The sequence below is a fragment of the Cyprinus carpio genome, chromosome B25 (assembly GCF_018340385.1).
Source record: "Cyprinus carpio isolate SPL01 chromosome B25, ASM1834038v1, whole genome shotgun sequence".
Lineage (NCBI taxonomy): Eukaryota > Metazoa > Chordata > Actinopteri > Cypriniformes > Cyprinidae > Cyprinus > Cyprinus carpio.
The window spans coordinates 2,337,758-2,352,894 of record NC_056621.1 but is presented as its reverse complement, the minus strand read 5'-3'; the positions used below and the strand labels follow the sequence as shown (position 1 = coordinate 2,352,894).

The 15,137-nt window shown below is 34.1% G+C and overlaps 1 protein-coding gene across 1 annotated transcript in view; it reads left to right on the top strand.

The window, feature by feature from the left end:
- Positions 1 to 15,137, top strand: part of myo9ab (myosin IXAb) — a 709,890-nt gene that overhangs the window by 38,941 nt on the left and 655,812 nt on the right. Inside the window, 7 exon segments of the mRNA XM_042752793.1 lie at positions 7,567 to 7,718; positions 9,008 to 9,010; positions 9,057 to 9,175; positions 10,416 to 10,557; positions 12,092 to 12,205; positions 12,208 to 12,301; positions 13,989 to 14,102. Of these exon segments, the coding sequence (XP_042608727.1) occupies positions 7,567 to 7,718; positions 9,008 to 9,010; positions 9,057 to 9,175; positions 10,416 to 10,557; positions 12,092 to 12,205; positions 12,208 to 12,301; positions 13,989 to 14,102 (738 nt within the window).

Here is a 15,137-nt window from a genome sequence, read left to right as displayed (position 1 = left end):
TGTATATGTATTGTTAGTATATATATTATATATATATATCATATATTATGTATATATATATTATACCTATATAATCTATATATATATAATATAATCTATATATATATATCTATATATATGTGTGTGTGTGTGTGCATATTACCTATACTTTGTTTATTTATTTATTATATAGGTTCATAATGGTTTATATAATTTATTTATTTATTATTTTGAAGTTGTAAATAAAACTGATTAGTGGAGTACGATTTGCAATAAATATGACTTTATACTTCTAAATGTGGGGCCAGATTTACTAACAGCTTGTGCCAGTGCAAACCGTCTTTTGCCGTTAAAATAGTATTAGTGAAGAATTACGCACGGACACAGTTATTTTTGTGCCTGACCTTATAGAATATGCATTTGTAGGAGTTTCCCTTTCAGACTCAAAATGCATGGGAGGAGAGTATTCCAATAAATCACGCCACGCTGTTTACTAACATTTGCGCTCGTCGAATGACTGATATTTGTGCCATTAACTCAAAAAAAAAAAAATCTTAAAGCATCTTAAAGCAAGTCTTAGCCTGCTCTGCTCTTGGTGTCTTTGTGCTTTAATGTGCTCATTGTTAGTAAATTTTCCCTTCCCTCAGCGCTTTTATGGAATTGCACTCTAACCCTAATTTGCCCTGTTTAATAAATCTGGACCTTGATGTATAATTAAATGTTACTTGCCATTCTGAGTTAAAATTGTTTCTATATCCATTTTTCTTTCAATATATACATATACACACACACACACACACACACACACACACACACACAAACAGGTTTTTAATTACTCCTGTGAAGGCATGCTATATGTTTGTTTGACACAGGAAGTGACTTGTTAGTGGAAATTCAGGGACATTTCTGTGTGTGAGACCACAGTTTCCCCTAAATAATCTCACTCTGATATCTAAGTTTCATACAGCACTTTCAGTCTGTGAAGCAGCAAACACGTCCACTGCTTGTATTGTTTTTATCTGATGTGATTTCTCATTGAACGTTGGGTCTGTTCTTCTGTTGTTCATGCTTGTAGATGTAAAAATGTAAAAATCTAGTTTGTGGTGTTTATGTATTTCCCAGTCACACAGTCACAAACTGTGACGTTAGTGAACTTTGTGTGATGAGCACAAAGACTCACACACACACACACACCACCCACACACGTGTGAAAAACGGGGATTGACAGGTGTCTGTTTGCGCAATGGTGACGGTGAGGGAAACTCAACAACAAAATCAAGATACGGCAACAAACTCAGGAAGGTCTTCTTGCAACACACAACTGCTCGCAAACACGCACACACAAACGCACAAAAACCACACAAACACACCAAACGAAAACAGCACACACAAACAGGCAAAAACTCACACACAAACGCACCAAACACACACAAACAAACAATAAAAACGCAAACACTAGGAACACAACAACGCGCAAACATTCATACACACAAACGCAAATAGTCGCACATACTCCATAAACTCACAAACTCATGAAAACACAAAAAAAAAAAACAAAAAATAACAAAAAAAAAAAAACAAAAAAAACCAAACACTCACAAAAACTCACAAACACAAACACTGCACACAAAACTCGCAAACATCAACACACACACAAACACGCACAAGACACTCACAAACACTCAACAAACTCAACACACACAAACGCACAACAACAAAACTCGCAAACATTCACACAAACTCCCAAAAAACACAAAAAAAATCCAAAAAAAAACAAAACAAAAAACAAAAAACACACACAAACTCGCAAACACACACACACACTGTCACAAACAAACTCACAAACATTCACACAACAAACATCCGCACAAATTCACAAACGCACACAAACACGCAAACACAACACACACAAACTCGCAACAAACACTTCACAACAAACACTCAAAGCAAACACATCTCACAAACACACGCCGCAAACACATTCACACAACAAAACGCACATGCAACACTCAGCAAACACGCAAAAACGAACACCAACAACGCACACAAACTCACACAAACACACAAACTCACACACACTCAACACACGCACAAAACACGCAAACACACACCAACAAAACAAACACGAACACACACATTTACAACACAAACACACACACAAAACTCAAACCACACTCAAAACGCACAAACGCAAACAATCACACACAACCAAAGACTCAAACAAACTCAAACATCGCACACAACCTCACATAAACTCACACCACTACAAACATCGCACACACAACGCAAAACACTCACACAAACATCACACAATACACTGCACTCACGCAAAATCAAACACTCACACACAAACTCAACACGCACTTGCAACTCAAACACCACGCAAACTCACAAACACTCAATCACGCTCGTAACACGCACACAAACTCTAAACACTCACACAACAATCACACACAACTCACAAACTAAACTACACGCAACACACACTCAAACAAATTCACAAAAAACTCAGCTACACTCCACGCAAACTCAAACACAACACACAGACCAATCAACACCACATCACTGCAAACTGCTAAACACAAACACAAACACCACACACACACACAAACTCACAAACACACACTACAAACCACACCCACTCACAAACCTTCACATAAACCACACACACAAACTTCATTACACTCACACACAAACTCGTACAAATACGCACACACAAAACAAACACACAAACTCATAACACACACAAACTACAAAAGATCTCACAAACACACAGACACAAACAACACACACTCACACAACCAAACACACAACACACACAAAACTCCAACAAACACACACACAAACTCGCAAACACACACACAAACTCGCAAACACACATCACACAAACTCGCAAAAACACACACACAAACTCGCAAACACACACACAACAAAACTCAAACACACATATCAAAACTCACACACACCACGACAAAAACACAACATTCATAAAACTCACCGCACAACAATACACAAAACACAGAACGACACACAAAACTGCAAACTCACACACAAACACAAACTCACAACACACAAACTCGCAACACAATTCACATAAACTCAAAAACACACACTCACAAACACTCAACACAATACTCGCAAACAAATCACACAAACTCAAACACACACGAAAAACAAATACGCACAACACACACACAAACATTAACAAAAACACTCAAAGTACAAAACACACACGAGACTCACACACAAACTGCACAAACACACAAAAACACACGCAACTCGCACAAAACTTACACACAAACAACTGCAAAAAACCACACAAACACAGCACTCAACAACTCACAAACAAACACACAAACTCACTGGCAACAAACACAAACTCGCAAAAACACAACAACAAAACTCGCAAACATTCACTACAACACAAACTCACAAACACAATCACACCGCAAACACAAACGTACAAACACACACAAACCAACCAACACACACACAAAAACACATGGAACTCACAAAACAAAAACTCACACAAACTCACACAACAATTACACAAACTTACAACAAACACACACAAACTTACACACAAACGCAAACATCACAGACAACAATCGCAAACACACACGCACTCACACACACACCAACACCTCACACACACTCACAACAAACACTCACACATACCCACAAACACAAACACAAACATACAACAACACACAAACACCACTAACACAAAACACACAAACATTCACAACTCACACAAACATCCACACAAAACTCACAAATACACATGCAACACACACACACATCACACAAAATCACACAAACTCACAAACAAAAAAAACAAACACACAAAAAAACACAAAAACACACAAACATACAACAACTCACACAAAAAACACAAAACTCACAATCCATACACATGCACAACACAGCACACACACAAACTTACAAAAGGCAGACACAAACACAAACGCAACACAAAACTTACAAAAACTCACACAAACTCACAAAAACACACAACAAAAACTTACAAAAACTCAAACACAAAAACTCGCAAACACGCACACACAAAACTACAAAACTCACAACACAAACACACAACTTTACAAAAACCACAACCCAAATGCACTCACCAAACTCAAAAACTGCACACAAACACACAAACAAACACAAAAACTCACAAACCACACACACAAACCCGCAAACATACACAACACAACACAAAAAACACGCACACACAAACTTACAAAAAGACACAAACGTACAAACACGCACACACAAACTAACAAAAACTCACACAAAATCACACAAACTCACAAACATTCACACAAACACACAAACTTACAAAAACTCACACAAAACACATGCAAACACACACAAACTTACTTAAACTCACAAACACCGCACAAAACACACACAACCTTACCAAAAAACCACAACAAACAAACACGCACACACACAAACTTACAAAAAGCTCACACAAACACAAACGCAACACACACCACAAACTTACAAAAAACTCACAAACACACACACAACAAAAAGGTGGAAAAACTCTCAAAACACACACAAACTTACACAAACTCACAAAACACACACACACAAACCCACACGTACACAACACAACTCGACCAAACATAAAACAAACACACAAACACACAAACACACAAAACTTTACAAAAACGCACAAAAACACAAAAAACTGACACAAACCCACAAACAAACACACACACAAACACACACACAAACACCCGCAAACAATACACAAACACACACACAAATCACACAAACATGCCAGACAAAAACGTACAAACACCACACACAAACGGACAAAAACTCACAAAACACTACACACGCACCAACACACACAAACTTCACAAAACTCTACAAAAACACACACAAACACAAAACTTACAAACAAACAACACACAAAAAAACACAAAACAACACACACACAAACTTACAAAAACTCACAAATACACACACACAAACTCACAAACATTCACACAAACTCATACACACACACAAACTTACAAAAACTCACACAAACACACACGCAAACACACAAACTTACAAATACTACTACAAAAACAAACAAACACACAAACACACACAACACAAAACTACAAAAACACACGCAAACACCAAACTTACAAACTCACTCACAAATCACAAAACTCACAAAAACTCACAACCAAACACGCAAAACTCACAAAACGTATGAAAACTCACAAACTTACAACACTCACATATACTCACAAAACTCAAACAAACACAAACTCAACACACCGCACATACTCGGTACACAAAACACACACCAACACCCAAACAAATACCACACAAAATACACACAAACACAACACACAAACTTACAAAACACACACAAACCACCCACAACAAACCTCGGCAAACACACCAAAACTACAAAACTCACACACAAAACTCACAACAAACACACACAAACACTGGACCAAAAACTACAAAAACACAACACACCAAACGCACAAACACACAAAAACAAAAAACTAACAAAAAAAAACTACAAAAACACACAACTTACAAAAACTCACACAAACTTACAAAAACTCACAAAAACAAAAAAAACTCACAGCCAAACACACACAAACTACAAAACTCCACAAACACCACAAACTGTACTTACAAAACACACAAACACCACACGCACACGCACACACCAAACTTACAAAAACTCACAACAAACAACAAAAAACACACAAACTTACAAAAAACTCACAAACACCACACAAACTTACACGCAAAAAACACACAAACACAAAAACAGCACAAACACCCACACACACAAACTCACAAAACCCACAAACCCTCCCACAACTTACAAAACTCACACAACAAACAACAAAAACGCACAAACACAAAAAACAAACAAACACAAACTTTACAAAAAACTCACAAACCACACACGCAACACACACAAACTACTCACAAACATTCACTCAAACACACACACAAACTTACAAAAACTCACAAACACACGCAAACACGCACACACAAATTTACAAAAACAAACAAAACAACCTAAAAAACAACAAAACAAACACAAAACAAAAAAAAAAACAAAAAAAAACACAAAAAAACACACACAAACTTAACTCACACAAATCATTACTTAACTCACACAACACAAATACTTACAAAAACACACACTTACAAAACACACACAAACACACACAAACACACACAACTTACAAAACTCACACAAACACACACACAAACAAAAACACACAAAACTTGACACAACGTCACAACACACACACACAAACTTACAAACTCACACAAACCCACACCAAACCACAAACATCACAACAAACTCCCACAAACAAAACTCACACGCTCACACCACAACATGCAAACTTACAAAACACACAAACACACACAAACACGCAACTCACAAACACACACACAAACTTACAAAAACTCACAAAAAATCACACAAACTCACAACACACACAAAAACACAAAAAAAAAAAAACAAAAATAAATCAAACTCAAACAAAACAACACAAACCAAAAAAAAACTCACAAAAAACACACGCAAACGCGCACACACAAACTTACAAAAGCTCACACAAACACACACGCAAAAACACACAAACTTACAAAAACTCTCAAACACGCACACACAAACTTACAAAAGCTCACACAAACACACACACAAAAACACACAAACTTACAAAAACTCACAAACACACACACAAACACGCACACACAAACTTACAAAAGCTCACACAAACACACACGCAAAAACACACAAACTTACAAAAACTCACAAACACACACACACAAACTTACAAAAACTCACAAACATTTACACAAACCCGCAAACATACACACACAAACTCACAAATACACATGCAAACATGCAGACACAAACGTACAAACACACACACACAAACTTACAAAAACTCACACTCACACAAAATCACACAAACTCACAAACACACACACAAACTTACAAAAACTCACACAAAACACACGCAAACACGCACACACAAACTTACAAAAACTCACAAACACACACACAAACACACACACACACAAACTTACAAAAACTCGCAAACAGACACATACAAACTCACAAACACTCACACAAACACACACGCAAAAACACAAACTTACAAAAACTCGCAAACACACCCAAACTCACAAAAACTCACACAAACTTGCATAAACTCACAAAAACACAAACTCATGAAAACTCAAACTCAAACACTCACATATACTAACAAAAACTCAATAAACTCGCACATACTCGTACAAAAACACACTCATACACAAAAACACAAAAACACACAAACACAAAAACTCACACATTTTAAGATTATGCTGTGTGAAAGGTGTGTATTATGTTTGTTCACACATTTGCACAATAGCTATTAATAATAATAGTACACACATTTCCTCCCATTATTGGCAAGTTCTATCTAGTTGATTTCAGTGACTGATTGTTCATCAGTGTCTCCATTACCAATAAAGTGATCAGCTCTGACAGTCATGATGATGAGGTGAAATCGTGCATCCGCGCTCAGTTTCACATTGCCCTGAAGTGAGATGTGTGTGTGTTTCAGATCCTGTCCATCGGTGTGCTAGACATCTTTGGCTTTGAGGACTACGAGAACAACAGCTTCGAGCAGTTCTGCATCAACTTCGCCAACGAGACGCTGCAGCATTACTTCAACCAGCACGTCTTCAAGCTGGAGCAGGTAACAGATCTCTGGATCTGATCACATGAGCGCCGTCGTTTACTCATCCTGCTATGCGCACACATGATTACATTTCATCACTGAGTCTTAGAATAGAGACAAACCTGAAGCATGTTTAGATCTTGATCTTTTGTGTGTGTTTAATATGAATACTGTGCTTATTTAAAGGGATAATTTGAGGAAAAAATTTGATGTTTTTCTGTGAACAACTCCAGGGTTATTATAGTTCATTAAAACTGATCAAAACTAAAAACATTGTTTATTTAAATAAAATAAATGATAACTGAAACGATATAAAATATTAAAAAAAAAGTAAACATTATATATTTCAGCCAAGGCAGCACTTATTATTTTCATTTAGTTAAATAATAAAATAAATATAAAATATTAATTTCATTTTATTTTTTATTTTAGTAAATAAGTTCATTTTGTACAAGAAAATTAAAAGATCTTTTACACTTTCAAATTATAAGCATAAAAAAACTATATAGACATTTAAAGCTTAAAGCTAAATAGTTGGCAACTAGCTGAAATAATTAAAATGTATTATGTACTTTCAGTTAATTTATTTTTTAATTTTTATTTTATTTCAACTTTTTTATGGTTTTAGTTTCTGTTAACTGTAATAACCCTGATTGATAAGATTAAAGCCTGAATAGGTTATCATAAATACATATCAAAAATTTTTGGGATATTAGTGAAGTTCATTTTATACAAGAATTTTTATTTTTGTTTATTTATTTATTTTTGGACTTTCATAATATGATCATAAACATATGATCATCATAAAAAACTATATAGGACACATTAAAAAGGACGAAAATTCATATTATTACAATTCTATAAATTATTTATATATATATATATATAATATTATATATATTCTTAATCACTATCAGGGCATCACGTTATTTGTTTTGAATTTTAGTGAAGTTGTTGGTTTTATACATTATAAACTTGTGTTATTATCTACATTATCTACATTATTATTCTTATGATGGTTATGATTGTTGCTGTTTTTACTGTATTTATTTTCTGAAACACTTCGAGTTACAATTTATGTTTGTAAGGCACTATTAAAATAATAATAATAACTATTATTTTTGCTGTTGTTGTTGTTAGTATGAAACTATTCTAGCTGCTGCAGAAATAATAAAAATATTAAAAGCCCTAAAATTAGAGGTTAATAATGTTGTTAATGTATATTTAATATAAATAAATAATTTTTATTTGAAATATTGTTTTCGTATTCAGAGCTTTGAGTGCAGTGTATGTTTGCAGTGACACAGGAGGTTAGTTACAGTGTGCGGTGTGTGTGTGTGTTTGGTCTGTCCGGAGGAGTATCGCGTCCGAGGCATCCGCTGGCACATGATCGACTACATGGACAACACGGCCTGCATCAACCTCATCAGCAAGAAACCCACCGCGCTGCTCCACCTGCTGGACGAGGAGTGCAAGTGAGTCTCATCCCAGCTCAACCGCATCGGACACAAGCAGCTGTCCACGCTTCAGATATGATGTGTTTTCATTTATAAAGTGTTCTTGTTTGGGGTTTCACTGAAAAATGTTTAGTAAATATTAAGCTAGAAGCCGGTTTCCATCTTGATTTATTCACACTAATGTTTATTTAATTCTTTAATATCATGACTTTTTGTTTTTGTTTATATTGTTTTAAACATCAGAATACTGGAATAAGTCGCCACAAATATTAAAAGCAGATTCATTTTGTGTGTAATTCAAGTTGATGTTATAGTTTTTTATTAATATTTTGAATTAGTTTATACATATTTTGCATTTCCATTTCATTTTAGTCCAAGACGGTAGTAATTTTGCTGTTTTATATTTATATATTATATATTAAGATATATATAATATATATATACATATAATATATAATATATATATATATATATATATAATATACTAATATATAGTATAAAACTTACATACATACAGTACATACATACAGTTTTTTAGTTTTTATATTTTAAATTCACTTTTATTTTTTATAGATTTTTGTAATTAAGTTTACATTTTTACAAATTCTCTTGTGTATTTTTTTTATTTGTTGACTCATTTAAATAGTTTAGTATTTCTTTAAAAAAAATGGATTTTTTTTTTTTATTAATTTATTAGTTTTTTACTTTATGCTCTGTTTATGAAAAAATATATAATTAGATTTTTTTTTTTTTCTTGTATGAAAATGAACTGCGTTTACTAATCGAATATTGCAATCATTGTATATTTGCACATTTGCAATGAGTATATTTACTAATCAAAAAATTTAAAATTACATAGATATTTATTGTAATATATACACATTTTATTTCAGTTTAGTTTAGTTTAGTATTACAGGTTCTAAATAAAGTAAAAGTTGCATTGGCACCTAGCGGAAAAAGTTTTCACTTATTATATATTTTTATTTCAGTTTATTTTTTCTTTTTTTTTCAGACACAAAAAAAACAATTTTCAGTTAACTACCGGATTGAAAGGGTTAAAAGCCATGAAAAGGAGTATTATAAATTAAATAATCAAATATTCATTTCAAAAGGGTTTTGATTTAAGAAATTGAATAAAATTCAAGTTTGATAATGAGCAATAGAGTGTTAATAGACACATTACTGTTTAAACTCTAGTAACAGATGGATTCTTGCAGACTGGAGTGTGAGAGTGAATCTTGTTGTGGTTGGCTTGCAGTTTTCCGCAGGCGTCGAATCAGACTCTGCTGGATAAGTTTAAGCGGCAGCATGAGGGAAGCGGCTACATCGAGTTCCCAGCCGTCATGGAGCCGGCGTTCATCATCCGACACTACGCCGGCAAGGTCAAGTACAGCGTCAAGGTGAGAAGCTCACAGAGCCCAGCTCTTCTGCTACAGAGGTGAGAGAGTGAGCATTTGTGTGTGTGTGTGTGTGTGTGTGTGTGTGTGTGAGTGAGTGAGTGAGCGTTTGCATACGTACACAACACAGTTGGGACCTACTTCTGTGTCTTTGATCCTGATTGGTTTGGATCGGGTGTATTCTGGAAGCACCATGTTTGGCAGAGAGGGTTAAATCACACACAACACACACACAGACACACACCACGTAAAGCTGATGTCGTCTGCTGTGTTTCTTGAGCGTGTGTTTGGAGTCAGCTGTGACAGGACTCAGTGTTCGACTTATGAAGGAACAAGCTGCCTTAACATCACCTATCAGTCACATTACTGCCCTTCATTCACATCTGCTCGAATCCCTGCTCTTCTACTACCCTTCATATACGACTGTTATTATTTCTATTTTTATATTTTCCGTTTTCATTAGAATTTTACACTTTTGGAACATTTTGATGTGGATTTTTATTTTTTCCTATATATTATATGATATATATATATATCTAGATTATATATATATATAGATATATATATATATAAAATTCTAATAATAGATATATTTGCAATATATAACACGGGGCTATGTGTGTATAGATCTATAGTATATATATATAGATATATTATATATATTATAGATTATATTATATATATCTATATATATAAAATTGCATTATATAACACACATATGTAATTTTAATTCAGTTTTAGCTATAGATATTTTAGTATATAAACTAGTTGAAAATGAGAAAACTAGCTGATTTTTTTCCTCAGTTAATTTGTAATTAATTTCTTATTGTTATTTATTATATTTCAAGTAATAAAATGCTTTTTTATTGTTACTGTAATAGCCCTGGTTATTTTAGTGTCCTGGAGATAGTGTTGCAGTTTTTAGTGTGAATATTTCTAAGAGTTTTTATTTTAGATTTTTCTGTCTTTAATTTTATCTGACATTTAAGTTATTTGTTTCGTGGAGTTGTTGTCAGTATTTTTCCAGTATATTTATTTTTGTTTATTATTGTTGTTATTTTTTGTTATTTTATTTCAGTTTAAGTGGTTTTAGATCATCATTGTAAAGCAGATGAAACCAGCAAATGTTGCCCTTAGTCTGAAATAGTGTGATTACAGTTGAAATACATTCTATAGTTTTGTATTAGATTTTATTTTTATATTATTGGGGTTTCATTTTTAAACTCTAGTTAAAGTTTTAGTAATGTTGTTTTATGTTTTTTTACTTTATTTTTGTCTAAATGTTCTATATCATTTTATTCTTGTTGATATTTTGGGTGATTATTCTGTCTCTATCTGTTAAAATAAAACTACCTTTAAAAATGACAGACCCTTTATTTCTTTGTGAGTGGGCAAACTTACAAAATTAGCAGGGGATCAAATAAATATTTCCCCCACTGTATTTTCCAAATGCCATTACAATATTACTACACAAACATACTAACAACATTATAATAGTATGCATGTGCTGTCTATGACATGTCTGTTGTGTCTGCAGGACTTCAGGGAGAAGAACACGGATCACATGCGTCCGGATATCGTGGCTCTGCTGAAGAGCAGCCGGAACGCTTTCATCTGTGGCCTGATAATAAATCCATCCGCCACCCACCTTCCTCTGCCCCGATACCCGCTTCTTATTTCCGAGCACACGTCGCCTTCAGAGAGGCCGGGAAACGGCACAAGGAGAAGAAGACGACGAAGACGTGCGGTGAGAAACAGTGTCATTACAAACCTGATCCTGTCACGCAGCCGTGAGACTCAAACACTCACAATCACATGCACAAGAATTAACTACCCATGATGCAACACTTCTCTATTATTTATCACCACAGAGACGATGCAAACGCTCTCGTGATGTTCAAAGATGCATGCATGAAGACAGAAGAACAGCAGACTGGAAATAATGCATTTAAGATGCTGACACAGTTTGCATCCCTGTGATTTCATTCACTGTTCAGTTTTAAATTAAATGTCCATATAATGTAAGTTGATGTTGTGTTGTTACAAACAATGAAATTATATAAATTGTTAATTAAAATCATTACAAAAAAAAAAAAACAATTTTTAAAAACTAATAATAAAAATACTTTTGTAAATAGTGCAATTATATAAATTGTTAATTAAAATCATTACAAATAATGAAAAATAATGTTTCTGTACATTTATAATAAAAAAGTAAACATTTTTTAAAAATTCAGTGTGCAATGTAACGTTTAAAAAGTAAATTTCCACAAGAACATTTATATACAATTTGCTTAATTTATATAAGTTATATATTTTTAATACATGCTGTAATGCAATGTTTATTTATTTTTTATTTTTTTACATTATTTGTGGCAGTTTCCGTGTTCATTTTATATACACTTATAAACAATGTTTATTTGAATGCTTACTTTTTATATATATACAATAAACAATAAAATATAACCTCAGGTATTTACTTTTATAAATAGTACAATTATATTAATTATAAATAATTAAAATCATTACAAATAATAAAAAATAATAATGTATCTATACATTTATGATATAACATTAAAAATTTAAACATTTTTTAAAAAGTCAGTGTGTAATGTAACCTTTAAAAAAGTAAATTTACACAAAAACAAACAAATTTCTTAATTTATATATATTTTTAATACATACTTTAATGTAATGTTTATATATTTTTTGACATTATTTGTGGCAGTTTATGTGTGTATATATATATATATATATACAATAAACCATTAAATATAACCACAGGTATTTACTGTTTATTATTTACTTTCTAAAATAAACATGAAAATATACGTAAACATTTTCATGTACTTTGTTTATAATATACAAGCAAGCATTTTAAAATATAAATAATCTCTTTTTATTTGCACTAGCTATATCTGTAGTTTATTATATGCTGCAGGTTTGTGGAGTTGTGGTCAGATGTTGGCAGACACAGTTGTGATAGTTTATCACATGTGCTTTGTTGTTTTCTTAAAGTGTTTGTTGTTGCAGAATCACTCGACCAGTGAGAACAACAAATGCAGACGACGACACTAAAACATTCATGAGTGACACATTCACGACTGACGCTCGCGCTTCACTGCGTTTGCTTACTCACACACTCTCTCTCTCTCTCTCTCTCTCGCTGTGTCTCTCTCTCTCTGTGGCTCCTGTCTCTCTCTCTCTGGGTCTCTCTCTCTCTCTCTATGCCTCTCTCCCCCCTCTCTCTCTCTCTCTCAGGCGCCTCTCCTCTCTCTCTCTATGTCTCTCTCTCTCTCTCTCTCTCTGTGTCTCTCTCTCTCTCTCTCTCTCTGTGTCTCTCTCTCTCTCTCTCTCTCTCCTCTCTCTCTCTCTCTCTCTCTCTCTCTCTCTCTCTCTCTCGCTCTCTCTCCCCTCTCTCTCTCTCTCTCCAGGCTCTGATGGTCCGGTTCAGAATCAGAAAAGTGTGGACAGCTTCAGTTTCCTGCATCATCCTGTTCACCAGCGGAGCCTTGAGATCCTGCAGCGATGCAAAGATGACAAATACAGTAAGATGACATACAGTCATCCAAAACAATGTTATTAAGGTTTACTAAAACCAAAACCAGTTTTGTTACTTGAACCAACCGTTTGTTACTTGAAAGTAGATAATATTAAAATGAAAAAAAAAAAAACTGATTAACTTGTGTTCTAAAAATAAACGTAAACTGAAATAAAATAATTTCCCAAACTTTGTCCAGTGTGAAAATTCTATGTTTTATCTGCATTTATTTAATAATATCTTCCATTGTTTACTTTGTAGAAAAGTATTCATTTACCACAATGTTATACTTCAAAATTCTTGGTAAAGTTTTTTTGACTCGGTCTTATTGACTTTGCTTAAATACTTATTGAATTGAACTCGTACAGTAGGGGTGATTTTTTGAATCTTTTGTCCCCGCCCTTAGACCTGCTGTTTTTTGTGTCAGCCCACGGTTCTTAATGGATTCAAATATATATTGGGTCAATGATGGGTGTTTTTTTTTTTTGATAACATTGAAAATGGAATGTTTGCAAAAATAAAAAATGGAAAGTGAATTTTCCAGAAACGTAAATACCGGTTCACCAGCCCCCTGACAGACCCAGTGGGCACTTTAACACTTGGTTTGGGTGGCCTTCTGGGCCCAAGGGTCCCAAACCCGCCCCCCAGAGTGTTTTTTGCATAAAATCCTGCAAATTGAAAGAAAACGTCGTACATTTAAAATGACAAGTTAAAAAAAGATTTCTTCTTGAAAAAAGGGCCCCCCCATCAATGGAAAAACCGGGGAAAACTTAAGTGTGGAAGAGGGAAAAAAGCGTTGGGATATAAAAATAGAGAAACAGCCCCTGCTTGGGGGTGGGGAAAAGGGTGTGGTTTGGTTTTTTGGAAAAAGCTGGGGGGGGGAGTGATCCGACGCCTGCAGTTATGTGTAATGGCTGGGTTACAATGTTAAGGATCACGAGTTCAGCACCAGGAATGAACCGAAAGTGGAGGATATACCACAGCTGTTGGGTTTCATGCTGGGGAAGGGAGAACTGAGGAACGGATGTTCTGGTGCTTTTAG